This window comes from Microdochium trichocladiopsis (assembly GCF_020744255.1).
Source record: "Microdochium trichocladiopsis strain MPI-CAGE-CH-0230 chromosome Unknown B0I36scaffold_2, whole genome shotgun sequence".
NCBI lineage: Eukaryota > Fungi > Ascomycota > Sordariomycetes > Xylariales > Microdochiaceae > Microdochium > Microdochium trichocladiopsis.
In genome coordinates, this window is record NW_025763545.1 from 1,474,719 (window position 1) to 1,501,463 (window position 26,745).

General features: G+C 55.6%; 9 protein-coding genes and 1 non-coding gene across 10 annotated transcripts; 6 read left to right on the forward strand and 4 right to left on the reverse strand.

The window, feature by feature from the left end:
• Positions 1 to 1,486: 1,486 nt before the first annotated feature.
• On the forward strand, positions 1,487 to 3,972 carry B0I36DRAFT_283196 (alcohol oxidase-like protein). The gene is made up of 5 exons (XM_046151539.1): positions 1,487 to 1,615; positions 1,699 to 1,929; positions 1,995 to 2,107; positions 2,205 to 3,028; positions 3,105 to 3,972. Exons 1-5 carry the CDS (start codon positions 1,555 to 1,557, stop codon positions 3,694 to 3,696), a joined length of 1,821 nt encoding a protein of 606 aa, XP_046016630.1. The 5' UTR covers positions 1,487 to 1,554; the 3' UTR covers positions 3,697 to 3,972.
• A 178-nt stretch (positions 3,973 to 4,150) lies between these two features.
• Positions 4,151 to 5,606, reverse strand: B0I36DRAFT_345612 (WD40-repeat-containing domain protein; the record flags this gene model as incomplete). The annotated part of the gene is made up of 3 exons (XM_046156373.1): positions 4,151 to 4,864; positions 4,933 to 5,426; positions 5,498 to 5,606. 3 exons carry the CDS (start codon positions 5,604 to 5,606, stop codon positions 4,151 to 4,153), a joined length of 1,317 nt encoding a protein of 438 aa, XP_046016631.1.
• A 2,155-nt stretch (positions 5,607 to 7,761) lies between these two features.
• On the forward strand, positions 7,762 to 10,103 carry B0I36DRAFT_314215 (Septin-domain-containing protein). Its single transcript, XM_046152732.1, has 6 exons — positions 7,762 to 8,206; positions 8,297 to 8,413; positions 8,479 to 8,566; positions 8,642 to 8,779; positions 8,838 to 9,305; positions 9,364 to 10,103. Exons 1-6 carry the CDS (start codon positions 8,116 to 8,118, stop codon positions 9,614 to 9,616), a joined length of 1,155 nt encoding a protein of 384 aa, XP_046016632.1. The 5' UTR covers positions 7,762 to 8,115; the 3' UTR covers positions 9,617 to 10,103.
• Positions 10,091 to 11,396, reverse strand: B0I36DRAFT_403042 (transmembrane BAX inhibitor motif-containing protein; the record flags this gene model as incomplete). The annotated part of the gene is made up of 2 exons (XM_046161742.1): positions 10,091 to 10,954; positions 11,058 to 11,396. 2 exons carry the CDS (start codon positions 11,394 to 11,396, stop codon positions 10,463 to 10,465), a joined length of 831 nt encoding a protein of 276 aa, XP_046016633.1. The 3' UTR covers positions 10,091 to 10,462.
• Positions 11,397 to 14,567: 3,171 nt separating this feature from the next.
• On the forward strand, positions 14,568 to 16,998 carry B0I36DRAFT_314221 (putative longevity-assurance protein). The gene is made up of 4 exons (XM_046152733.1): positions 14,568 to 15,265; positions 15,396 to 15,709; positions 15,789 to 16,076; positions 16,134 to 16,998. The coding sequence occupies exons 1-4, from the start codon at positions 14,986 to 14,988 to the stop codon at positions 16,737 to 16,739; spliced, it is 1,488 nt and encodes a 495-aa protein (XP_046016634.1). The 5' UTR covers positions 14,568 to 14,985; the 3' UTR covers positions 16,740 to 16,998.
• Positions 16,999 to 17,370: 372 nt separating this feature from the next.
• On the reverse strand, positions 17,371 to 17,442 carry B0I36DRAFT_t48. Its single transcript has one exon. It is a non-coding gene; the product is annotated as a tRNA-Thr (tRNA).
• Positions 17,443 to 17,834: 392 nt separating this feature from the next.
• On the reverse strand, positions 17,835 to 19,604 carry B0I36DRAFT_314222 (FAD dependent oxidoreductase). The gene is made up of 2 exons (XM_046152734.1): positions 18,922 to 19,604; positions 17,835 to 18,779 (listed from the first exon to the last, which is right to left on the reverse strand). The coding sequence occupies exons 1-2, from the start codon at positions 19,386 to 19,388 to the stop codon at positions 17,978 to 17,980; spliced, it is 1,269 nt and encodes a 422-aa protein (XP_046016635.1). The 5' UTR covers positions 19,389 to 19,604; the 3' UTR covers positions 17,835 to 17,977.
• A 245-nt stretch (positions 19,605 to 19,849) lies between these two features.
• On the forward strand, positions 19,850 to 21,059 carry B0I36DRAFT_371969 (short-chain dehydrogenase; the record flags this gene model as incomplete). The annotated part of the gene is made up of 4 exons (XM_046160066.1): positions 19,850 to 20,053; positions 20,370 to 20,531; positions 20,600 to 20,970; positions 21,023 to 21,059. 4 exons carry the CDS (start codon positions 19,850 to 19,852, stop codon positions 21,057 to 21,059), a joined length of 774 nt encoding a protein of 257 aa, XP_046016636.1.
• Positions 21,060 to 22,554: 1,495 nt separating this feature from the next.
• B0I36DRAFT_359198 (histone-fold-containing protein) lies at positions 22,555 to 23,323 on the forward strand (the record flags this gene model as incomplete). The annotated part of the gene is made up of 3 exons (XM_046158096.1): positions 22,555 to 22,576; positions 22,848 to 23,134; positions 23,216 to 23,323. The coding sequence occupies 3 exons, from the start codon at positions 22,555 to 22,557 to the stop codon at positions 23,321 to 23,323; spliced, it is 417 nt and encodes a 138-aa protein (XP_046016637.1).
• Positions 23,324 to 24,933: 1,610 nt separating this feature from the next.
• On the forward strand, positions 24,934 to 26,742 carry B0I36DRAFT_371970 (fungal trichothecene efflux pump; the record flags this gene model as incomplete). Its single annotated transcript, XM_046160067.1, has 4 exons — positions 24,934 to 24,994; positions 25,049 to 25,264; positions 25,350 to 25,729; positions 25,825 to 26,742. 4 exons carry the CDS (start codon positions 24,934 to 24,936, stop codon positions 26,740 to 26,742), a joined length of 1,575 nt encoding a protein of 524 aa, XP_046016638.1.
• Positions 26,743 to 26,745: the final 3 nt, after the last annotated feature.

Sequence of the window (26,745 nt, forward strand, 5' to 3'; positions counted from 1 at the left end):
TCTGGCCCGTGAAACTGAGGTAAGCTGCGCACTGTATGATCTCTGCCCCAACAACACGCTAGCACAGTGCGCAATAGTGGCCATCAGGACCCCTATTATTGGACCTAGAGAGGCTCAGCGCATGCAATGCTCATGTCAACCACAGTAAATGCTGCCTCTGACTGTGCCTGCCTAAGCACTTGAGGAATGCAATAGAGTGGAGAAGATTCATATTGACTGTTGGAATGACTGGCTGCACAGACTGGAAGGGGATGATGGCTGCAATCCTTGCTGGCCATCAAGCTCAGGTTCCAGGGTGGACCAAAATCACGACATGATCTTCCAAATGCGTGGCTCCCATCCTAGGGGATGAGGATTGCAGTTGACAGTTGGCGGTCCAGAGTCCGTCACGGATTGCACAAGCTTAGCCAGTATCTTCATGACTGTGTAAGCATTTGGTCATCGCTTGCCCTGACAATGCATACTTGTACCCGCCCTTCTCAGCAACTTTGGGAGATGAGAGCATGGCGAGGCAGCCCTTGAGAGCTGTGAAGGTTCATACCAATCTTGGAAGTATGTCCCGAGCACCACCTTGGTGGCTCGTGGCTGCCCTACACTCACAAGGCTGCCTGCCGAGCCCTGCCCCGCTGGATACCCCGGACGCACGGCGGCTCCTTCCGCAGGCGCTGCCGTGGCGTGCGGGGCGGGCAGGCAGATGATCTCAGTCACTGAGGATGGATGGGCATTCGTTTTGCAACCTGCTCTGCCAACTCATACGTAAGGGATTCTGTCGCTCGGTTTCGAAAGGTGGGAGTGCTTTTCCGGGACTCACTCAGCGCCAACAAGCTCCACAAGCTGGGTCGAGATCCTCTCCGACTGCGACGCCTTAGTCAATGTGTTGCAGGAGAAGGCCCGCAGATATCCCCTGCCCAGTGTGAACCCTCACAGTGGTGAGAATTTCGAGGCGTCCTGCTGGCCAGAGCCAATCCGCGATGGGTCATGGCAATGTGCTTCTGAGCCTCAATCTCGAGCCTGCAGCTCTGCTCTCACTGCTCTCGAGCAGTCCGACAAAGGGGTGTCCACCTCGTGTGATCTCTGGCGATCTTCGTGGCGCAAAAGGGTCCGCACCACATGAGGTGCCACCCCGCGCTTGTATAGTCCGCCCAAGAGTCTTGCCTTGTTCTGGTCTGTCGTGGGCAAACCCCATGGCCTCGGCCGTGCGGCCGCGCGTGCCACGACCAATGGTCTCGTATCCCCTCGCCTCCACACCTGTTGCAAACACCCCGTTCTGAAAGTCTCCCTCGATCCTCACTCGCCAGCCCCGAGTCAAGGTTTCACGCCTGTCTCCATCTTGCTGCTTTGCTGTGAGGGGTCCTCCCGAGCCACCCCTTCGTGGAATACCTCCGCTCTCGCTGCCGTTGCCTTTGTTGTGCTTGAGCGGGGCGGTTGCTCCGATGGTGTATAAGAAGTGCCCGCTGCCGTAGTGAAGGGTCTCGGCGGTTGTAAACAGCTTGGATCTGTTTTGTAACGAATATCCCCTGCTCAATTTCAAGTTGCTCTCCTGTCTTCGCCGCCATGCCCATCCACAAGAAGTTTCCCGATGACATCAAGGAGGTTGATGTGATAGTGGCTGGAGGTACACGCGTGAATCTGGCCCCCTTTGCGTTTTTGCGAGTTGGGCAGCCAGTAACAGCTCTCTGACACAACCATCTGGTCTAGGCGGTACTGCTGGCTGTATTGTAGCCTCGAGATTGTCTGATGCAGACCCGAATCTGTCCATTCTCGTCATTGAAGGTGGTCAAAACAATCACAACCTTCCAGAGATCGTCAACCCTCTCCTCTACCTGAGCAATATCGCCCCAACTAGCAAGAATGCCCTCTTTTGGAAGGCTAGAAAGTCCAACTATCTCGCGGACCGTGAGGTCATTGTGCCAACAGGCGGGGTCCTCGGTGAGCATACATGAGAGTCTTCTGTCAATGCGTGGTAGACTAACACCGACCACGAAACTCACCAGGTGGTGGCTCGTCGATCAACTTCATGATGTACACACGAGCCCAAAGATCTGACTTTGACTCGTGGAAGACAAAAGGCTGGTCCGCGGATGAGCTGTTACCCTTTATGAAAAAAGTCAGTCCTGTCTATGGCGTGTCCTTGATCCAGCGCTCTCCAATCTCGCAGATCCGTTACACCTACCCATATAGTTACTGACTTTAATCCATTACAGCTTGAGACGTATCACGGACGCGGGCAGAAGGAAGTTCACGGATACAATGGCCCCATCCATGTGTCCAGCAGCACATACCGTGGCAGTGTTGCCGAGGACGAGATTGTCAAAGCTGCCAGCGAACTCGGCTGGCCAGAAATCCACGACCTCCAAGATCTGGACAGCAACAATGGCACCCAACGCTGGCTACGCTACGTCAGCCCAGATGGCAAGCGACAGGACGTGGCTCACCGATACCTTCACCCTCGGCTGCTGGATGGGAAGCACCCGAACCTGCACGTCGTCTGCGAATCGCAGGTTGCTCGTGTACTTTTCGACGACAACAAGAAAGCCGTGGGGGTCGAGTACCGCGCCAACCCCGCGTTCCAGCTGCCTATTGGCGGCGTCGTCGACCCTGTACGGACCGTCAAGGCTCGGAAGATGGTCATTGTCTCGTGCGGCGCCTGCGGAACTCCCGGCGTGCTGGAGCGTTCCGGCGTCGGAAACCCTGAAATCCTCAATGCCGCAAAGGTCCCTGTTGTTGCCGATGTTCCTGGCGTTGGCAACGACTATCAAGACCACCACCTGATATTCTACCCGTACAAGGTCGGTTTGGCTACGGACGAGACGCTTGATGGTATCATAACCAGCCGCATGGATGCAGTGAAACTGGTCCAAGACAAGCACCGCCTCGCAGGCTGGAACGGCATCGACTTCTCGTCGAAGATCCGCCCCAACGATGAAGGTGAGATCGACGCTCTGGGCCCCGAGTTCCGAGCCGCATGGGACAAAGACTTTAAGAATGAGCCAAATCGTCCGCTGATGTTGTTGGGGATGGTGAACGCGTAAGTACAACACCAAATGCCACGACCTCCACCCGAGAAGACCATACTAACACCAATGTCACCTGCGCCTCAACAGTTTCCTCGGCGAAGGCGCCCCAGAGGCGCAATACGTCTCCATGGCTCCGTACACCGCATACCCCTACTCCCGCGGCTCAATCCACATCACCGGCCCTTCTCTCGACGATCCTTACGACTTTGATGCGGGCTACTTCTCCGACCCGCACTCCATCGACATCAAGAAGCAGCTCTGGGCATACAAGAAGCAGAGGCAGATGATCCGCCGCACGGCCATGTTCCGCGGCGAGCTCGCGGCCGGGCACCCGCGATTCCCCGCGGGCTCCAAGGCCGCCTGCATCGAAGACCACCAGGGCGGGCCACTGCTCGACGACATCCCGTATAGCGCCGAGGATGACGAGGCCATCGTGCAGTGGTGCCGCGAGGGCATCAACACCACCTGGCACTCCCTGGGCACGTGCAAGATGGCGCCCCGCGAGGACAAAGGCGTCGTTGATGCGAACTTGAACGTGTACGGCACAACGGGCTTGAAGCTGGCGGACCTGAGCATCCCGCCGGAGAACGTGGGCGCCAATACCAACAATACTGCGCTGGTCATTGGCGAGAAGGCGGCGGACATCTTTATCAGGGAGCTGGGGCTGGCTGCGGCTTGATCTGAATACCTTTTTGTATAAATGTTTGTTTCACATGGTCTTTTTAGTAGATGTGCTACCGTTAGAAAGAGGAGTGACGGACACTTCTGCGAATTCTTTGTTCCTCTAACGCAAATCAGAGTTCATGTCGTCGTTGCTCTGTATCATGCGCTCGCTGAAACTACTTCTTCCGCCTTTTTCATCTAATCATGTTTGGGTAGGGAACTTAGGTAAATGTACGTGGCGTTTCAGTCGACAAGGAAATATTAGGCAGGATACGACTCTTTAACGAAAAACATTTCTATTGTGCGCTTGCTGTAAACGAGAGAAAAGCACATCATGATTCCCATACCTTGATCTGTGCTTGTAAGGGGAAGTCCTAGACCCAGAGGACGAAGGAAACCGATATGCGGCATGAACTCTTTCGCGCCACACAGCCAGAATATCAACATGTCTGCTTCTTTTGTCGACGACCTCACGAACTCATGTACCTCTTCCATCCTTCTCGCACCAGCGCCAGTCCCCCGCCGCCGCCGCCGCCGCTGCCCTCAGAGCTCTCGACAATGAGGAACTTCTCCCACCGCGCGTCCACGCCTGCGCCGACCACGGCGAGCGTACGCTCATCGAGCCAGCCTATGATGCCCTTCATCGGTCTCGCCGTGGTACCCAGCACGGCATTGTGGTCATGTCCACTGAACGGGCTATTTCCGCCGCCCGTAGTCCCTGATGGACCTCCTCCGGCAATCAGAGTTGTACCGCCGCCGCCGCCGCCCTGTCCGCTCATGGGTTCTTGCCCGGAATCGAACGGTGCCGAGGCGAACGAGTACACGTCTGCGAAGGGCCCGAAGGGAATACTCGACAGGAAACCCCATTTGCTCGTCCTCGTCTCGCCGGGGCTGGTCCCTAGTGGGGATATAGCAGCAGCACCTCCGGCCGCCGATCCTGATTGCGGTTGCAGCTGTTGTGCGCGACCTGGTGAGCCTGGCGGTTGCGGTGACGATGATGAGGGGCGCCGCTGGCCGGCAATGGGGACGTCAAAGATGTGCAAGTTGCCCTTGTCCGAGGTGCACGCGAGCATGGAGCCAGAGGGACTGAAGCGTAGGGAGAAGATGGTGGCCGAGTCTGTTCCCCTCCGGCGCTCGGCGATGCGCGCACAGCTGCTTGTTGAGTATATCCTGATTATGGTACCCTGGGCGGCGGGTGTTGTCAGATGTCTGCATCGCTGACAAACTACAAGACAGGATAGCGGGTACCTACCTTCTCGCTAGCGGTCGCCAGCAGCTCGCCGTCTGTACTGAGCTGCAACGCTTTCAAGCTCGAATTGTGTGCTGGGATGATGCTGACGCTGTCTGTCTCCAGATGAACCACTTGCACTTGTCCGAGTATCCGACCAGGAAACACGAGGTATCTGTCTGACAAACAGCAGAGCCCTTGAAGGTTGTCTGCCGTCTCGTATATGGCGAGAGGCTTCGGGTGCTTCTCAAAGGCGTACACGCGGACGCTGTTCTGTAGGACGACGACAACTCGTGTCTTTGAGAGCTGCACCCCCCGGACAGCCGTCAACGTGGTGATTTCGAGCGCCGTCTTGCCCTTGCTGTCATCCCAGATGATGACCTTGTTCTGGGGAAACTTGGGGGCACGCCCGCCACCGACTAGAGCGACGTAATTGGCGTTGCCCATCATCTGGGCCAGGCCGATACCTGCCTTGAGGTCCCGCGATATCTGCAGCTTACATGCTCTTGACAGATATACTGATGTCAAGGGACTTCGTCAGCATTTGAGACGGCATGTTGAAACAGTGTAGAAGGTAAATCATACGTACTGCAGAAACCCGTGGGCAGGCCTACCGCAAAGCGGCTTGCATCTTGATTGAATGCCACAGAGAGGACAGGCGACTCATTCGGAGCCTCGATCGGTGGACGGGTGTCCATGCCTGCATCGACCCTCGCTCAACGGCTCTTGCCGATGACCAGGCGTTGAAAGCGTTCCGAGGAGCTGATAAGACAGCGGTCACGAAGGTGGATTTACGCGGTTGAGAGATGTGCTCCCATCAACGGTCAAGAGCCTCGTGGGGAGCGTCCAAGATGTCTAGTGAGATGTGTTGTGTGATGGGCGCAGCTCTCGTGGCTACAGCAGTTGCGCTTATACGGCCGCTGTAGCTTAGGAATCCCGCTTGCTCTTCCTGCTGTAAGAGCAGTTCCTTTTGCTGGATGGAGATGCTGTGCTTAGAGCAGGTGTGAATGACGGTATCAGGCAGCTCTGTGGTTGGACCCAGGCAGCGGTACGGGGAGCTCAAGCTTGTGTGGGGGCGATGTGTTGGTGGTAGCTCTGAGGTACCATTGCAGAGTTAGCGCAGACCGGCAGGATCTCTTGCTTGTCCAAGGTCTGATGCTGTAGCTGGAATGCTCAAGAAGGCCAAGTAGCTGCTGAGCAGCACGGAAGTGCCGTAATATTTGAAGGTACGGGTTTTGAGACGCCCAGATATGTCAGTGCAGCTCACCCTTAGGAGGAGAGCGGCCCGGTGGAGTATCGTGGGTTTGTATCATTCAAGATGGCACCAAGTCCAACAATGGCACATGACTGCCTGGTCAGCAGTCACCACCAGCCTCTGGGAATCTTAGCACGCTGGTTCTTGCGCTGCAATCAAGCATGTGTATAGCCATAGAGCGGTCTGAGCCATCGACTTGCCTGACGGCCTCACTTACACATTGGTTTCATGCTGGGAACTGGAGGCACGGGCAGCACCAAGCTTTGAAACATGTCCAAGTCGTTCATGAGCAGGTGGAGAAGATGAGCCTGGTAAAGAGAGCTCGGACCAGGCCGCTAGCTCCTCCAAGGTAGCTCGGGCGGGACCTGGTACTGCTGGCTGGACCCCTCAATTGTCTACAGCCAGGCCTCAGTCCCTTGGAGGCTGGGGGTCACACCTGGACAGCTCTAGAAAGGGGTGGTGCATGTACACACTTTGAGCAGGGAGGCTTTGTTGCCCGCCAACCGGTTGACAGCCTAGGGTGTTGTAATCAATCGACCATGGATCTGGGTAGGTGGCGGATGCTTTGCAGCAAAGTGGCCTTGTCTGGTAGTCATGACTTGCTTAACCACTTGAGGCAGACAGGACAGCGAGGGTCGCGGCCACGTGAGCAGCGTCTGCTGTCTCCTGATGAAATCCCCGCCCAGCCCGAGTGAGCTACGTCTCTTGGAATGCGACGAAGCCATGTTCTTGAGCTACAGTCAACATCCCATTCCTGAAGGCGAAGGGCAACACCTCACAGCACCAAGAGAGTACAAGACTTTGCCATTGGCTACGTACAATCTCGTGCGACGGGCTTGCTCATCCATAACAGACTCGAACAGCGCCCCTGAAATCGTAGACACGTCCAAAGGGCTCCCCCCTTTATTGCCATTCCGCGGGGATGAGGATGGGCAGGGAGAGCCCGCCCAATCAGAAACCCAGCCGCTCGTGTTGATCAGTGTTTCCCAATCTCCATGTCGCCGTCCTGAGCCGTTCTGCAGTCCCCCGGCCGGTATCGACACTCGAACCACTGCTTGGGGGCCTTCCTCGAAGTGACATTGCACCCTGATGCGTCATGTCCAGACTTGCTTGTCCATGTGTCTGGTGTTGCGTTGTGCCAGCTTCAGTGCCACTTCCTCCGCCAAAGTACCTGCCTGCAGGGGGGTAGTGCCCGCGGCCCGGCAAGCAGGAGCCCGCCCACCGCTCTTCCGCTGGCTGCAGACCCTCCACCCACTCACAATGCAGGGTGCAGCAGCAGCGTGCCCGCCCGGCAGTGAAATTAACATTGCTGCGAGCACTCCAGCAAGCAGCAGCAGCCATCGGCCAGGCCAAGTCAAGTCAGTCAATCGCCCAGCCCAACAGGGGAGACCCGCACCACACGCCTCTCCACGGAGGCATCCCTTCTTCTTTCCCTTCCCAGCACCCGCGACCGTGTCAACCTCCATCACCCTGCAAGAGGCTCTCCTTCTGCCTCTTTGCTCCCTCGCTTCAGCTCCCGCCATCGTCGCCGGCGCCACCCCTTCTTGCTCCGCATCTCGCCGCATTGCTCCTCAACCTCCCCATTTCCACCCAGCCGTTGGTCTTTGCCCGCCTCTAAATCGTAAGCTAACGTCCCTGTCCCCGGCCTGAGTTTGATGAATTGCCCCTTATCTTGACCCGTCGACCTGGGGACGTGCTGGCAACCGCACTACCGCGCCTTTTTACCTGGCCAGCCGAGCTACGACCAGCCTCGTGCTTCCCAGTTCCGCCCTCAGCATCGTCATTCCACGACTTGTCGTTCCCGCCCGTGTCGACCCCTTCCGCCTTACTACCTCGCCATCCCTCTCCGTGCCCTGTCGGCTTCCGTCCGCCTGCTGGTTGCCTCCAGCACTAGACCGTGACCGAGCCTGATCGCACTCGACTGCTCCTGCACCACACACAGCTAACCAGCAATGCTTACACGACAGAAGATGCTCCGCCGCAAGAAGAACGTGAAGAAGGGGATCCAGTTCTGCCTGATGGTCTGCGGTGCCTCAGGAACTGGTGAGTACTCCTCTCCTGCCCGTCATCACTGGGCCAGCCTGAATACACCGGTCGCGTAGCTGCCAGGCGCTTACACTATTTCCCCAACAGGACGCACCACCTTTGTCAACACTCTCTGCGGCAAGTCCGTCTTGGACCACCTTGATTCGGAGGATGCTGGTGCTGCCCATGTCGAGGACGGTGTCAAGATCAAGCCCATCACTGTCGGTAAGTCTTACTCGACACCTTGTCACAAATTTTAATGGCTCTGGACTGACCCATTGGCGTTGCAGAACTCGAGCTCGACGAGGAGGGAACTCGCATCTCGCTGACCATTGTTGACACTCCCGGCTTTGGTGATCAGATCGACAACGAGGCCAGGTACTATACCCCGATCAATTGAGCAAGGTCAAGTTCTCTCCTGCAGTAATCGCTGACCTTTGCAACTTTGCACAGCTTCTCTGAGATTGTGGGCTACCTCGAGAGACAATATGATGACATTCTCGCGGAAGAGTCCCGTATCAAGCGTAACCCCAGATTCAGGGACAACCGCGTCCACGCCATGCTTTACTTCATCACTCCCACAGGTCACGGGTATGTTCGCTAGCACCTCTGCATTTAGTGTTCGGGCTGTGCTGATCCCATGTCGCAGACTTCGTGAGCTTGACATCGAGCTGATGAAGCGCCTTGCGCCTCGCGTCAACGTCATTCCTGTGATTGGCAGAGCCGACTCGTTGACCCCCGCGGAGTTGGCCGAGTCCAAGAAGCTTGTCATGGAGGATATCGAGCACTACCGCATCCCTGTCTACAACTTCCCCTACGACATCGAGGAGGATGATGAGGACACCGTCGAGGAGAACGCCGAGCTCAGAGGTCTCATGCCATTCGCTATCGTCGGTTCGGAAGAGGTTGTCGAGATTGGCGGCCGCAAGGTTCGTGCTCGGCAATACCCATGGGGTGTTGTCGAGGTTGACAACCCTCGCCACTCGGATTTCCTCGCCATTCGATCTGCCCTTCTCCACAGCCATCTGGCTGATCTGAAGGAGATCACCCACGACTTCCTGTACGAGAACTACCGTACCGAGAAGCTCAGCAAGAGTGTCGAGGGCGGTGCTGCTGTGTACGTTACAATGGTTGTTTTACTGCTCAGCGATGTTTTCTTACTAATATCTTCTCAGCGACTCATCGATGAACCCAGAGGATCTTGCTTCTCAGTCCGTACGCCTCAAGGAGGAGCAGCTCCGTCGCGAGGAGGAGAAGCTCCGCGAAATCGAAGTCAAAGTGCAGCGCGAGATCAACGAGAAGCGCCAGGAGCTGTTGGCCCGCGAGTCGCAGCTTCGCGAAATCGAGGCCAGGATGCAGAGAGAGGCGGCCGCCGCATCTGCGGCGACGCCGACGACCGAGGCCAACGGCGAGCACGACCGCGAATAGATGTCTGTGTCCTTTTCACCTGCAGACTTATCACCCCATCACACAAAAGCGTGTACGAGTTATGGAGGCGAGTGGTCCAGGGCTTCGCACAGTCGTTTGACGTTCGACCTGGAATGCTACGCTGGAAAAGGAATTCGCAATGCGACTCTGGGCAGGGTTGGGACAGTGCTTACCAAGGTGGCTTGATTCGGCGGCCGAACATTGTCAGAAATGAATTGAAACCGGATTTTATGTCCTTTTCAACCAATTTGTCAAGCGGGGCTTCTGATTCATGGTGTCCATCAAAGAGCCTTATCCTGTCGAGAGTGAGAAAGTCTGTGGATGGGACTCGCCGAGTCTTTATCTATTAAGCTCCTGTCACGTAGCCAGCTTCTTTTACCTTATGTCTTCTTCTTTTTTAGTATTAGTGGCCTTCTAATTTCGACATGAGGACTCGACTTTCCGAGAATAGACGACGTACAACGTGATAGTGTCAAAGTGAACAACGCCGAGTAATGAGATGAATTCTTATTTGGACATCTACTAAGCCCAGCAACGCTGCTTTTCTTAGCTGTACAGAAAGGCAAATAATTGCAACATGGAATGCCACGTATCAAAGCCTTTTGAATGACAAAGGACGGCTTGCCCATTGAGCAAGGATGAAGCCCGTTGTGGTGCCAGTGATTCCCAGTCAACAAAGTGACCGTTCCCGGTGCAACCCATGATAAGAAGAGACTGCCATTTGCTAAACAATGTTACCTGTGCTGATGATACATGTTCTGCATTCTCTCGTTTTTCTTCTCCGAGGCACACATTCTGTTTTTCGGATGCTCTGGCCGTTCCCCGATGTATTTCTTGTCTTCCAGCCTAGTTGTTACTCTGGCTGTTGAGGATGCGCAAGATGGCGAGGAACAGGTTGATGATGTCGAGGTAGAGGCTGATGGCAGCGGCGATCTCCTCCTCGACGTGGTGCTTGCGGAGGACCATCTGGGTGTCGACGAGGATGTAGGCGGAGAAGAGGAGGGCCGAGACGCCGCCGTAGATGAGCTCGCCGGTGCTGCTGTAGGGGAGGAACATGAACATGAAGCCGAAGAGGACCAGGCCCCAGAGGGCGCCGAAGAGGTAGGGCATCCACGACGTGAAGTCGTACTTGGTCTGGCAGGCGAACAGGGTGAGGAAGACGAAGATGCCGCCCGTGAGGAACACGGCGTTGAGCACAATCTTGGAGTCGTAGAGGGAGACGATGACGGAGATGGAGTAGGCCTCGAGGAGGGTGAAGCCGGTCAGGAAGAGCAGATTGGTCGGATAAGACTTGCGCTTCCAGAAAGTAAGGCCAAGGAAAGCGAGGGCGCCGAAGAGCTAGAGATTGGAGATGGTTCACAGTCAGTATTCCTGGTGTTGCTTTCGAAACCAGTGTATGATGCTTGCTTGCTTGCTTAGCTCGGGGGTGTGAAGTACTTACGGAGACATAGACAAGCGCCGGGTGCGACTGGATCCAGATCTTATAGCTCTCACTCCAGAAGGAGATGCCGCTCACGATGGCAGTAAGGATGAGCTGCGCCGTGAGGATGGTGTAGACCTTGCGGATAAACTGGTTGCGGATGTCGACCGTGGCCTCCGCGACGGAGCCGCCAAACTTGAAGTCATCGGGAATGTTGTCCTCGCTGCTGCGCGGCTCGCCAAAGAGATTGGACGAGCTCGAGGCTGGCTCGTTGTTCTGATATGAGGGGGGAGGCTGCGACCAGACGCCCTCGTCGGGGTCCTGGGTCGGCGCGGCGTGGTACTTGGTGTTGGCTGCCATGGTGATTGTCTCTGCCGCCGTGTGCGCGTGCGCGGAAGGCTTGTTCGAAGAAGTGTATGGGAATATTGGCAAGTCACCCGGAACCTGCTGTGCGTGAGAAAATCCCGTGACAAAGGCGGGTAGCGATGTGGTGATGGAAGGATTCGACAAAGTTCTCTGGGGCTGGTGCCTGACGCAAGATGTAATCACCAGCACGTCTGGATGGCGCGGGGGCGAGTCCCATGCAGTCACGCATTCGGGTCATGCGCCCCAGATGGGGTCATCGACTGAGCTTTGTTACGTAAGCTGCACTAGTGTCAAGACCTCAACATTTCCTAATCGATGTGAGCATGTTAGCCAGCGTTGCTATCGCTAGCCAGGGCGACAGTCTTCGCTGTAAAATCGATGTCAACGAACTTTATAGAGACAGTGACGCTGATCAAAGGCCACGAGAAATGAAGTTTTACTGAGCTACTTCTTTGTGATACCTTGTAGCAAGAAGGAGGGCGACGACGACAAGCACCCGCCATACGCCTGGGCTGCTTGCACGACGAAACGATGAGACACCACCAGGAACTCTTCCACTGGCTGCACGAGGCTGACCGCTGAGCCCATGATGGCGGCACTCGCTGCAACGAGACATGCTGTTACGCGAAAGACAATTCATGACACTGCTGCCGATCACTCTCCCGAAGCCCATGTATGCACCTGGGGGGCCTCTCCGTCTCCGCGAAAAGATGCTGCAAATGGCTCAGGGGCCCACGGCGGTTGGGGTTTTTTGGGTTTTTTTTTTAAATAGGAAACTGCATTAAATAACCTCATGGACTGGTTACTTAGTCCATCAGGTTGTACTTAGATAAGTCCTGGCATATCACTCTTCATTGGTGAAGTTGCTCACAACCAGCTGAAAAAGGCGCCCGTCCTTGACCATTTCCTCGATAGTTAGAAAGAGCTTTAAAACGACGTCCCGGAATAAGTTTTTAGCGGCCATTAGCTTTTCCCAGCCCATAAGGAAAGGGATACAGCTGGTATACAAACTCCTCATCACACAATCGCTGATCGGAGCTATGGCTCCAACCATCTACATTACCTGGTCAGCCACACCCAGGGCTAACACAATGCCACAAATAAGGAGGCCATCGCATTGCCCTACCCCCAAGAATTGTCTCTGTACGACTGTGACCGGGACTCAAACCTGGACATGCTGGGGGCCCGCGCTTGGCGACAGGGTTGGTTTCTTGCCTGTGCCGGATGTCTGGAACGGGAAGAACTGCCGAGGAAGAATCTGGGCGAGCAGGGCGAGGCTACGGTCGGCGTACCTGGCACTGGAAGCCGCGGGCAAATGGCGACATTACCGTGAGGCAAGATGAGTAGATAGGCCTTGTTCGACACAGCAACTTCCCGCATGTCCTGGAGGAGGACTGGGATGGAATTCCACCACGAAAAGGTTGATTCTGCTCATGCATTCGGATGCAGACCTGCTTTTCTTCTTCATTGAGAAATGGGCTTGGCAAACACAGAAGGCTCGTTCGTTCAATGGCCAGGATTAGCACATAGTGAACATGCGCAGAGGATCATACGGGCAGGCGCATGTCTTGAATCTTGACGGGCCAGTCTGCGCTGCCCGTCGAATAGGGGTTGAGTTATCGACAGCCAGCGGCAGCTGAAGACGACCAGGAAGCCCTGTAGCACGACAAAGCTTGCATTGGTCTGGCTGGGCAGTGGTAGGGGTGTGCCAAGTTGTCCTGCACCTGCCAGCGTATCAAAATTTGACGGGCCGAAGCGAAATCTGGTGGACCATAGGACTATTTGACCTCTGGATGATGTCTGAGCAGACGTGAGCCGCCAAGATGGCAGAGTGCAGTGAGCTATAAAGGCGGCATTCTGTGTGAGTGCTTCAACGACGGCAGAGAAGAATCGTGCTCTCACGATCGATCGTCCTCCTAGCCACTGCGAGCCCAGCACCTCAACGAACCAACCCCATCACCGCAAATCTATAACGCCTGCAGAAAGGCACCCTGCGCAGGGAAATATCAGACACGGGCAAAAGCTTGGCAGTGGATGCCCCTCACGGTTGTCGTGTGGTGCTTGCATTGCGAAGAGATGGCACAATCTCCTTCACCGCTCCGCCTGGGGCTGGGGCCCGGGCACGAGAGATCATGTCCCGATGCGTGCGTGCGTACCAGGCCTTGTTGCTGCCAGCACGCCGCCTCACATGCGACCGACGGACCAGCTCCAGCCCAGGAGTGCGAGTGGTTCAGCGGCAGTGGGACCCCAGCTGGAAGCCGCGGGCTCCAGAAGAAATCATTGGGCCTTTTATCCACTATCAAGACTGCCACAGACCTTGCACGTGTCCACTCTGGGTGCTTGAGTGGGCAGCAAGAGAGCAAGGGGGCTTGAGCACCGACGTCTGAGTGCAAAGGTACAACGAACCTGGAGAGGAGAGGGCATACGGAGTAATAGGCCAACAACCCTGGTACATACAGAGCTTTTGGAGTTGGATCACCACCCGGGCAAGCGTGAGGCCATTTCTGAGGGGAGGTCTGGTGTGATGCCCCATGGTGCTGCAGCCAATGGGATGGCGAGAGTTTGTGAGCTTAGCTGGAGCTCTGCGCACATGCTGTTCCTGAAGGAAGGCGCGAGCAACCAGGAATACTTCCCACTTGGTGTGCCTTTCATTGTACAAGAGTTCCTGACCCAAAGCATGAAGTCCAATGCCACGGGAGAACCATTGCTGTGTTTCTAGAGATCAGACCTGCTTGCTTTGAAAATGCAATGATGGCTTTCCCGGTCGAGGTGGGCATGAACTGCGAGTGTGCTCATCGGTGATCATGGGGCTGCCCAGGGAGATCAACAGGAGTCTTCTCCTCCTGCACATGCACATCTCCATGTCCACGGCTAGGCCCAGCCCAGCCCAGCCCAGGTTTGGTGCTGCTGGGCTGGGTACTCCCCTCGCGCGCTGGCCCCTCTCCGGCTCGCCTACAGCGGCCTCCCGCCCCCTCCTCTTCCGCTGGCCAGCGCTTCTTGTTGGCTGCCGGCGCCGTGCAGCACCACTTGCTCCAGGGCGACTCGCACTCTGCTACCCTAACGGCCTCGACCCCTTGCCCGCCCGCCCGCCTACCCAAACCAGGCATAGACCAGGGTCGCCGGCGCCCCCTCAAAGCTGGCTGCTCTCCTGAGGAATCGTCTACACCTTATTAGGGGACTTTTCTTCCACTCGCTGCCACGCTTTCCTCTCACCACGCCGAGAACCCTAAACCTCGACCTCGCCTGCTGTCCTCGTCGATCTTCGTCGGTCTCACCTTGGCCTCTCGCTATTGTCGGCTGCAGGCTTGCTTTTCCGTCCATTGGGCCGCTGTTTTCTGTCGTTTCTCATCCTCTAGAAAAAGAATTGTTTCGGCCCCTTAAATCAGCTCCTGCGAATCGTATCATTTTGCTACGCGAGGTTACACCACAGGCCTTTTCTTTCCGCGACCGCACGCCCTCTCTCGACCGCCACGATCTGCGAAGCACACCCCAGAGCCAGCACGAGGGAACGCCCTCGATCAATCTTCGTTCCCAGTTGCCCCTGAGGCTTTTTGGCAACGGGAAGTCCTGTAGACAATTCACAATGAGCGACCCTATTGCGGCCACGGCCCCTGCTCAAGAGGCACAGACAGCGTCCCCAGCGCCCGTCAAGAGTTCGCAATCGAAGCCGACCACGGCCCCCAAAATGACCAATGACAAGCTCCAACCTCCGACAACGAGACCTGTCGTTACCTCGCGGAACTCCATGAACGGCCCGCTATACATGCAGGCCAGCAACAACAAAGCTCTTATCCGCAGAGTGAGACGGAAGGGAGACGGCTCGTTTAAGAGCCTTTGCCGTTGGTTCGTCGACAATCAGACTGGTCAGTAAATGGACTTCGTACCGCTTGAGCTCTTGGCTGTCTATGGCATGCAAGGATCCTGTTCTTGCTGCAATCAATCGCTCTGGCGCTTCTTGAGCAATTCGCTGACTTTCCCCCTCCTGGTTTATAGGGTTTTCCTTCAACCTCCTTGCCTTCATGTTTCTTGCGCACTACTTCCTCCCAAAGGCTCGCCCAACAACGTCCAAATTCTTCACACTGGGACAGTACAACCCGAGAACTGGCCAATATGGCAACGGCAAGGACGACTACTACTTCATCTCGTTCTGCATTGTCCTCTTCACAGGACTTCGTGCTGGTGTAATGGAGTATGTGCTTGCGCCCCTCGCGAAGCACTGGGGCATCTCTAAGAGGAAAGACGTCACCCGCTTTTCGGAGCAGGCCTGGATGCTCCTATACTACATTGTCTTTTGGACTCTTGGTGTCGTAAGTCAAGTTTTGACGGCCATTTTGCCGCACGAGACGTTACCTTGGGAAGGGCCGCTGCTGACAGGTCTTTGTACAGTACATTTATGCCAATTCGCCGTACTACTTGAACCTGCAGGAGCTTTGGACGAACTGGCCCAACCGTGAAGTTGACGGTCTCATGAAGTTCTACATGCTCGCACAGTGGGCATTCTGGCTGCAGCAGATCATCGTTATCAACATTGAGGAGCGCCGCAAAGACCACTGGCAGATGTTTGCCCACCACATCATCACCATTACACTTGTCTCAGGCTGCTACAACTACCACCACACTCGAATTGGCAACTTGATCCTCGTGCTGATGGACACCATTGACGTCATCCTGCCGGTAAGTCGTGAGATGAAATCTTTGTTGCTGCAACGTGCGCTGATGTACATATAATAGCTTGCAAAGTGCCTGAAGTACCTCGGTTTCACCACGATCTGCGATGGGGTGTTTGGCCTGTTCGTCCTCTCCTGGTTTGTGACTCGCCACGTGTTCTATCCGATGGCGTGCTACAGCGTATACAAGCATACTGCGCAGCTTATACCTGTTGGCTGTTATCGTGGCAGTCAGGATAACCTCACCGGACCCCACCCTATTCCGGACAACTGGAGCCACCTCTTCGAGCCGTACAGCAACCCCGAGGGATATGTGTGCTTCAGCGACGGAGTCCGATGGGGCTTCCTGTCGGCACTCCTATTTCTCCTCGTCCTTACGCTCGTTTGGTTTACCATGATCATAAAGGTGGTTACCAAGGTGCTGCGTGGAGACAGCGCCGACGACATCCGCAGCGACGGTGAGGAGGAGGAAGAGGAAGTCGAGGAGTACGAGTACGAGGAGGTCCAGCCGTACGAGGAGGAGGTTGGCGTCGAGTCGATCGACTTGAAGGGCTGGGAGCGGAGATCTGGCGTCAAGCGGGCAGCTACGGCCACGTCTGTGAGCCTGCCCGGACACAGCGATCGCAAAGAGCTTCTCGGACGCATTGGCTGCGAGAAGCAGGTCGAGTAGTCGGTCGCAGAGGCGTTCTTGCTTAGACACGGTGTCGATTCATTCTACAGCCCCTCACGCAGTGCGTGCAGGTATGCTTGGTATCATTTCACAATGGAGTATTTGGAACTAGAAGGCTCTGATTTTTTCCTCCCTACAAGATGTATGGCAAAGTGCATACAGAAAAGCTGTTCATGATGATGCATGTTCACTGTATTTTCCTCTGAAGCTTGGTTGCGATAGAGAAAAGTCCCATTGAATTCAAAGAATCATTTTTCTACTGCATGTTTATTAATTAGTGCTGACCGGTCGTTGTATAAGTACGACGAGGACTACTTGAAACAGCTCCGTTCTTGAGCTCAGTGTACTGAAGCACCGCTTATTGAAGCCATGTTTGATATTGAGGCGATGTCAAAACTCGCAGGTCTAGGAAATATTACCGAACCGCATCCGTGCGAAGTGGGCCAAATAAGAGAGAACGGTGTCGCCGCCTACCACGGAATGATGCCGACGAGGAGAACCAAACAAAAGGAAGCGAACTACCGTGCGGCATGCATTTCTTGCTGAAAGCACGCCAAAACGAAAAAGAAACCGAAATGATGGCAAAGAGGGAAGAGGGAGGAAAGCGCAGACGGTCAAAAATGAAGTCAACTGCCCACTACTGGAGTCGAACCAATTGCCTCCTCATTACTAGTGAGGCGCTCTACCGATGAGCCAAGCGGGCTTTGCTTGTATGACAAAGTCGCCCACTTAGTGTTGCTAATATCTACACGTAATTTTGATCGAGAGAGTGATATCATATGGTGCGGATGATAATGGCTTGGACTTGAAATGTCGAAACTGTGATGTTGGCGGACGCGGCGGAGGCGGCGGGGGCGGGGGCGGCGATGGTGTGAGGATGCGAGATACGGCTGGCGGGATTCGAAAGGTTGGCCGTAAAAGTCCTTGCAGTTATGCCACGAGTCAAGTCGAGTAAGACGAGCTGTGAGGGTCTGCAAATAGTACTCGAAGTCAAAGGCCGCGGTTGAAAAGCTGGTGAGAGCTGGTGTCACGGAGTCGAATGAACATGCGGACCAATGGGCTTGTTCTTGGACATTCCTGGGAACCTTGACAGCTTGAAGCTGAGCGTATATAACACGTTGAATCGCATCATGAAAAGCTGTTAGTGCTCAGGTCTGTTTCTCAAGTCATGGCAGAAGACATCCTGGCAACAATGAGAAAGAGCTCGAAACGAACAATCGCAATCGTTTACTCTCGCATTATCTGATGTCCAAGCCAGAAATATCTGCACTCAGCTCCTTCCCCCGAATCATCTCCGCCATTACTTTGCCCGTGCCCAGGCTCAAGCTGATGCCCCAAGGTCCATGCCCAGCCGCCACATAAACGCCTCCTTCGGGGCCTGGCCGCGTAGACACACCCTCGCCAAGCTTGGCATCAGGTATCCGACATAGGATCGGCGTGCCGCGGTTCGTGACAGGCCGGAAACATAGCCCTTCCCTCACGACCTCGAGGTCATCCACATGGTGAGCGTTGTCTGTGCCGGAAAGACCAGCAACCTCTTTCGCCGTGTCCCGCAGCGTCGCAATCGCCTGCTTGGACATCCCTGCCGCTGAGTCCGTAGGTAACTCTGGAAGCGGCTCTCCGGGGGAGTTGAGACCGGCAATGTAAATCTGCCCGCCAACCCGCGAGAATATCTCTGGCGAGTAAGTCGCCCTTCCACCGCTCACAAACACCGCATGGCAACCGTGCTCCTCATTCTCGGCCGTCCACCGGGGGGACTTGAATACGAGAGAGTAGCCCGCCAGACTGGAGACTGGTATGCTCGCGGTCGACTTTGGAAACAGCGTGCTGAAGACTCTCGGCGACCAGGCGCCGGCCGCGATGACGATGGTCGTGCACGGCACGTCTGTCTCTGTGCTCGATGTCGTGTCCGCGATGCACACGCTCGACAGCTCGTCGCGGACGTCAGTTTGGATCGAGATGGCGCTTGCTGGGTGGTGCAGGTGGACGCCGGCGTCGAGACACTGGCGCAGGAGGTGCTGGCAGAGGGCGAGAGGGTCTCTTTGGGCAGAGTGTTAATATTCTCCCCAGACGACGTGGTGAAGCACTCGTCTTTATAGTGGTTGTCGTGGCGGATGCCACTGGAAAATCCGCAGAGAAGCCTCTCACGCAATGCTAAGGCGAGGCGACGAGGATAACTTACACCTGAGCCACAGAGCCCTCCTCACCTATCACCTCGACAGCATCACCTTCGGTCCTCCGAAGCCAAGACGGGATATTTGAGGACTCGACCTTCTGTGCATCGTCCACCCCAGCGAGAGCGGTCCGGCTTGCCGCATCGGCCCGGTCGCCGCCGCCCTTCTTCGCAACACTCCTCCCCTTCCCGAATGCTAGGCTCAGCGACGTGCTCTTCGAATACCCCCACGTTCTCGCCCCGTCATCCTGCTCCGCGAGCCTGCGATGCTCCTCAAAGCTCAGGGCTCCCAGCTCCGTGCTCGCAGGCGGGAACCAGTCTCGGGCCAGGAACCCTGCGGCTTTGCCCGAGGCGGACGCGAAGAGCTCGGGCGAGGCCTCGACGAGGTGGATCGTGGAGCCCGGCTGGTGCTTCGAGAGGTAGTATGCCGTGGAGACGCCTACTATGCCGGCGCCGAGGATAACCGTGTTGTTCATTGGGCGGACACGTGTGTGTGTGTCTGTTTGTATGTTTGTGGGGGCCAGGTAATGCTGCGAAACCGGCCCTCGTCCTTTCACAGTCTCCGGGCACGGATCGTGTAAGCGCGAAGAAGCGAGTTGTTTGTAAGAGCTCCAGATTTGATGTCAATTCGAATGTCCACTTTGGTGATCCTATTAGTTGCCAGTATTGTTCACAGTGTCATTTCATGTTGTCGTTGCTTGCAAAAGCACTACCTCCATCTGCCCCTCACCACCTCAGCTAACATCGTCATATCCGAGCAAGGCACGATACAGAATCGGCCGGATTCCGCCCCACCAAAGTCGCGCAAGATGTCGTATATATTCCACAATTCCTAGGTGCATCCAAGCGAGTCTCTTCACCAAACCACCCTTCAAGATATCCTCGCCATACAGGATCCGACCCCTCAGCTTCTCCTTTCACAACCGCCCCAGCCACCATGTCCACCACCACAGCAGCAGGGGCAAAGACCTTCATCGTCACCGGCGCCAGCCGTGGCCTGGGCCTGGCCATTGCGCAGATCCTGCTCCGGAGCTCGCACAACGTCTTCCTCGTCGCCCGCTCCGATGCCGACATGAAGCGCCTCAAGCAGGAGAACCCGGGCACCGTCGACTACCTCGCCGCTGACCTGGCCGACTTTTCGGTGCGTTTGTCTCCCCGGGATTTTGTCATTGTTTTTGCCGGATGAGTTTGTTGGGATTTCTTGATTGCTGCGAACCACGGTTTCTGGTGGAGCTTGACAGCCACAACCTTGTGTGCTTGTCGCTGCATTCACGTTATGGTTATTCATTGGTGAACCACTTATGGGTATTGATGATGATGATGATGGCTGGGATCTCGTGTGTAACACCAGCGAGAGAGCACGCCGCAAGTCGGCCATTTTGCCAGACCAAAACACCCATGCGTTGCCAAATGCACGAACGAGGCCAACAACGCCCGCTAACTAAGTATATTCGCAGACTGCGTCCAGCATCATCCAGGCGACTGTCAAGGCCTTTGGCAAGGTTGATGGCATCGTCGTAAACCATGGCGTCCTCGCACCCATCACAAAGATCAGCGAGTCGAGCGCAGAGGAATGGCGCAGGTGCTACGACATCAATGTCTTCAGTGCAGTCGCATTGGTAAGTGTTGCAACATGAGCACTGGTTGAAAGATTGTCTGCTCATTATATGCTGAATATCTACTGTAGATGAAGGAAGCGATCCCAGAGCTCCGCAAGACCAAGGGCCGCGTTGTCTTTATCTCCTCTGGCACTGCCTTTGGCACAATTGCGGCCTGGGGATCCTACGGCACGTCCAAGGCCGCGTTGAACCATTTCAACGCGATGCTTGCGGCCGAGGAGCCTGATATTACGAGTGTCGCCATTTCACCTGGCAAGGTCGATACAGACATGCAGAAACAGATCAGAGAGGAGGGCCAGTCCGGCATGACAGCCGCGGTGCACGCAAGCTTCGTTGACGAGCACGAGACAGGCCGTCTCCTGCCCGCCGAGCTTCCTGGCTCCGTCATTGCCAAGTTGGTTGAGCGCGCTCCCAAGGATCTCAGTGGCAAGCACTTCAGGTATGTTGAGGCAACATGCCCATCGCAGTATACAGATACTGATGAGATGCAGATGGAACCAAGAGGACCTGGCGGATTTCCAGCAATAGTGACCTGTGCAGAACTACCAAGATGCAAGTTAGCCGATAGTCCCAGCAACGTTGTCTTGAGAATAGAAATAGAACAAGTGTATTGCTTCAGACGAAAGATGAAAAGTCTCGATATTGTTTTCCACAGCGTAGTTCGGTTTTAGCATGGAATATTTTTGTCATCATTAGAGCAGGGAGGTAGGTGGGCCATTTTGCATTTGTCACAGCAGATTGCAGTAGCCTTACCTTACAGATAGACTCGGGAGTATGGAGGTCAAAGAGTCGACACCCTGCTCAGTTGCGACCTGGTGCGTCGTCCAGACCTCCGACCACTCCCGCTGTTGTTGTCCCAGCTTCCAATCGTTTGCAGACAAGCGTGATTTTCAGGTGACAGTATCGTGCAACTCGATAAGCTCGTGCGTAGACAGGCCTGGACGCATTGTGATTTCAAACTCGAAGCAGACTAAAGATCACCTAGTCAGCGATGCCATCCGGGTGAAGTAGTTCAGGAAATGGCTGAAAAGGTATGGGCTCAGTCGTGTCATTTGGCTTGACGGGTCAATCACCATGTAGTGGTAAGACTGGGGCGACATCGTGATCATCATTGCAGGGTAAGGGAAGGGGGATGAAGGGTGACAAACCATTTCCAAGGCTGAGTCGCAGGACGAGCCTTGCGTCTGGACCAACCGTTGCAGACGCAACGGAAGGCTGACAGCAATGCTCGACCGCGACTCTGGTTTTCCAGTCAGGACATGACAGGTAGCGAGCGCTCTGTAACAAACTGATCGTGTTCCTGCTGATGATGGCAACTGGCCGGCAGACGCAAGAGTGGTGGCGGCGCGAGCGGTGCGCACGACAATGGTGTTGAAGAAGGAGAGAGACGTGGATTGTTTGCAGTCTGAAATATTTTTTTTATGGAGTCGCGAGCAGAGGAGCAGCTCTCAGATCAGTCAGCCACCTCAAATTGTCAAGTGGGGCGCGTGCCTGGTCTGGTGGACATGGGATCTCTCTCACTTTGGGAACATCTCGATGGAGCGAATGGCACTTGCAGTTGCTCCCGTGCCAAGTTGGCCTGTGTAGCTTGGTAGTGAGGACTGAGGTGCACTCCGTCAAAGGGAAACCATAATTTTCTGAAGCAGTTACCACGATGCCAAGCCAGAGCCAGTGCATGTGCAGAAGGATGACAAGTGGCCATCGATGATGAGATGGATGGATGGAAGGGGTGGGAGCCACTAACGCAGCAGCAATGTGACCCCTAGCTCTAGCCAGCGCCTCTGTGACGCTCGGCCAGGTGGTGTATTAAAAGACGCCTGCCCTCCCTCCCTCCCCACGCTGCTCCGACAGCCTCGCGCGCGCAGGTGCACTGTCTGGCATATCAAGTTGTCACGCCCGACCAGCATCACTTTCAGACCCCTTCTTTCTCGCGGCCGTCCGTCAGCCCGACAGCATCAGATCCTTTGCATCGGTAATTTCCAGACTCACGAACTCACGGCACCTGCCAAACCCAACCACAGCCATGTCGGACCACGAGCATGGAGGTAAGTGCTCATGTTGCCTGCTCGCACTTTGTTGTACCTCGCCCGCGTCTGCCTTGCAGCCCACCATCTGGGCATGTATCACGGCCGGCCCCACTATTGGCGGATGTACATGCCCAGTTGTCCAACATCACAGCCACCGTGCTTGACTGCAGCTGTTGTTCCTCGTGATAAGCAGCACCATGGCCACCCATTGCTGTCTCGGCTGTGCACGGCACCCAGCCCTTCGAACAAGTTTTCAAGACCCCAAAAGCAACAACTAACAGTGCCACAGCCAACGACGACCTGTCACTACCAAAAGCGACGGTCCAGAAGATTGTCAGCGAGATCCTGCCGCCCTCAACAGGCGTGTCTTTCTCAAAAGAGGCCCGTGACGTCCTCATTGAGTGCTGTGTCGAGTTCATCACTCTCATCTCCTCGGAGGCCAACGACATCTCAGAAAAGGAGGCAAAGAAGACCATCGCCTGCGACCACATCACAAAGGCTCTCGAGACACTGGGCTTCGGGGACTACGTCCCGGCCGTCTTGGATGCCGCAGCCGCGCACAAGGAGACCCAGAAGGTGAGCCTCTACTGCCCCACTGTCTCCTACCATGACTTTCTCAGAGCAGGCTAACCATCTTGTTTTCTTGTTTTCGTGCAGGTCCGCGAAAAGCGCGGCAACAAATTTGAGGAGAGTGGCATGTCCCTCGAAGAACTGCAACGACTGCAGGAAGAGCAATTCGCAGCGGCCAGAGAGCGTCACAACTAGCGGCCCTGCCATCTCTCCCGTTGTCTTTCTCTTCTAGCAAGCATGTCGCGGCGTTGATGCGGGTTTTCATCTTGTCATAAGGTTGATTTAGCGGAGGCGCTTGTTCTTCAGGGATTGTCATGATGGCTGCAATGAGATTCACGATATTACCCACTGCGGAACCAAATCAACATTGGAATCGACTGCATTCTGACCATCGGCAACACTAATCCGTTCATACCTACCGGGAGCGCCAGAGCTCCAGCTGTGTTTACTGTGTTCAAGTGAGGTCAAATGAGGTCAGGTTCAACAACTTGCGACAGCAATCGCGACTTATATCCTCCGATTTTCTCAAGGCGACATGTGTGCTCATTCCAGGACTGCGCAGAGTCTCTGGTCCGGACCCGTGCCAACATTACCGAGCCTTCCCGATAGTGGCTGGCCACCGTTTTCACAAACATGTTTTTGTCTGCAGGTCGACCAAATCAGACATGCACCCACCGTCCAGACGGATACATGTCAGGTGCGTCTCCGTCCTTCGGCCGAAGCCTTCTCCCTTGGCGGAGCCAATATCGGCCGGAACCAGATGGGACCATCATTGCCATGTGTGAATGGTTGCGGTTAACCGAGGACGGGCGACAACAGCCTGCCCGGAGCTGCTTAGACTAACCCCTGACCTGACAGACGAGGGGTTACACAATAAGCGGTTGTCTCCGTTGTACGGCTCTGCTGTATTTAATGGTCATACTGATTGTGCGACGTCGCGTGCCTCAATCATCGCAATCTCCCGCCTGTATCGTCCCTTTTAGTACCACCCTGGATTAAAGAAACCATCATGACACACACCACCATCCTCTCACTTTAGCGACAACCCAGTCAATGTTCTGCACATAAGCTGTGGCTTGTGGCGCATGGAAACGGTCGGCAACTGCCTGATCTGCGCGATCGTTGCGGCACAAATATGATATACGAGATGAGCTTGTCAATACGGCGCCTTGCACAAACCAGGCAATCTCCCTCTCATAGGATGTTGGGGGCACAGTGTCTGCTGTGCCGCCCAAATTCTGGCAGAGTTCTCCCGACACGCCCGAATCCTCGGCACGGGTCAGGGCATGCTTCGGCTCTGCTGACTTCGTCGATTTGTCCTGTGGGCCACTGTCCAAGTCCGTTGACGGTTCGTTACATATAGTAGGCAAGATACCCACGAGGGCATGAGGGAAGGGTCCCAATATTGTCTTCCGTCACACACACCCGGAAACTCGATCACATTGCCGAGACAAATTCCTAGTCTTCCTGGGCTATCCTTACTAGCAAACCCACCGTGCTCGCCTCTTGCTTCTACAGATGCGCCATCCTTGCTACATATCCTTGTTCACGTCGAAACCAGCAAGTGCAATATCTGACCACGCCCAAGGATCGCCATAATGAAGGAGGTAGATATGGCTTTCGACAGGATCTCTCCTGTGCTTTGTACAGTCACGAAGGACAACCACGATATCCAAGATGGCATTCGAGAGGCTGAGCATGGCTCGCAACACCGCCTGTTCCCTGCCTTCTGGGACGCCTCTTGCTCGGTGAGGCAGCGGCCAGTAGTTTCCGACGCGGAGCTATCACCCGCCAGTCGCCGGCTCATGCCCTTCATTGCCATGGCTCTACTTTGGACAGCATCGCAGATACCGCTGTATCTCTTCGGTGAGCCATTCTCTGACATTCTAGAAAACATCACAAGTCCTAAGTCCTTGCTAGCGGGGATTTCTCCCATAATCTATGGCGACATCGGCGGCGTGGACAAATGGATCTGGTTCGTCACTGGAAACCTGCTTGGTTCCGCGGCCATCTGTCCGTTCAGTGGTGCCCTCTCGGACCTGCTCGGTCGTCGATATGTGGCACTTGGAGGCGTCACTTGTGTCTTGGCTGGTCAGGTCATCTGCTCACTGGCGATGAACATGGATGTCTTCATTGGTAAGAGACTGCTTGCTAATGCAGCAAGAAGCTCAGCCCCTATTATCCCAAGGATGATGCTGACTTTGAGGTGTCGGTGGACCAGCCGGTATGACCATTTCCGGAATAGGAGCTGGGATCAACGAGCTCACTGCTCTCGCCGCCACAGCTGAGATGGCCCCAACCTCAAAGCGTGGTTTCTACGTTGCCTGCCTCATTCTGACAGTCCTGCCCTTCTGCGCCTCCGTCTTGTGGGCACAGCTCATCGCGCACTATGCTCACTGGCGATTTGTCGGTCTGGTCACCTCAGTCTGGTCATTGCTGGCTCTTTCGTGCTTGGCTTGGTTCTATTTTCCACCTCCGCGCATCAACTCCGACGGTCTTTCCAGGGTTCAGATACTGCGTCGAATAGACTATATTGGGGGAGCACTGTCCATTGTTGGAATTGTTCTTCTGACGTGTGGTTTGCTCTTCGGCGGCTATCAGGTAAGTTTTTCACCACTAATACGTGTCTTCATTCTCTTGGATCTACTGTGAACTCCTCCAGTTGCATGGATGGGTACTCATCTCAGGCCTAATAGTATTCATGGTCCAGCGCGCACACGCTCGTTCCTCTGGTCTTGGGCATCATAACCCTTGCTCTCTTCATCATCTGGGAGACCCGACTGGCACCGTTCCCTATGTTCCCACGACGCCTCGGCCAGGCGAAGCGCAACTTCACACTTACTCTCATCATCACCTTCATCTCGGGCGCCAACTTCTTCGCCGTCCTCATGATATGGCCTCCCCAGGCTCACAACATGTACGGGCACGACCCGGTCGGCGTGGGCATCCGCGGGATGCCGTTCGCCTGCGCCGTGCTCGGGGGTGCCGTAGGCTCTCTTTTCCTCATGTCGTACCTCCGCCGCTGGCGCCACTGCACAAAATACCTCCTTGCCGGCTCGTCGTGCCTAATGACCGCGGGCTGCGGCGCGCTCGCAGCAGCCCGGCTTGACAACATATCTGCCGTCTACGGCATCCTCTTCCTCGCCGGCCTGGGCGTCGGCGGCATCGTGATCCCGGCGTCCCTGCTCTCGACGATCATATGCCCAGACGACCTGATCGCCACGGTCTCGGCGCTGACGCTCGCGGTCCGCGTGATCGGCGGGACGCTCGGCTTCGCGGTGTACTACAACGTCTTTGCGGCGAAGCTGGGCGCCAACATGGCGCGCATGCTGGTCCCCGCGTGCGCAGAGCTCGGCATCACCGCGCCAGAGACGGTGGGACGGATCGTGGCGCTCACGGCGGGCAGCCTGACCGACAAGATCCTCGACGACGTCCTGCACGGCGACGTCGAGGCCTGGCGGGCGGTCGTGCTCGCCGGCCAGAGGGCGTTCGAGGCTAGCTATCCCTGGGTGTACTATGCTAGCATCCCGTTCGGCGTGGTGTCGATCATTGCGAGCCTTTTTGTGACGGACACCTCGGGTTATATGGACGACCACGTGGCTGTTGTCATGTAAAGC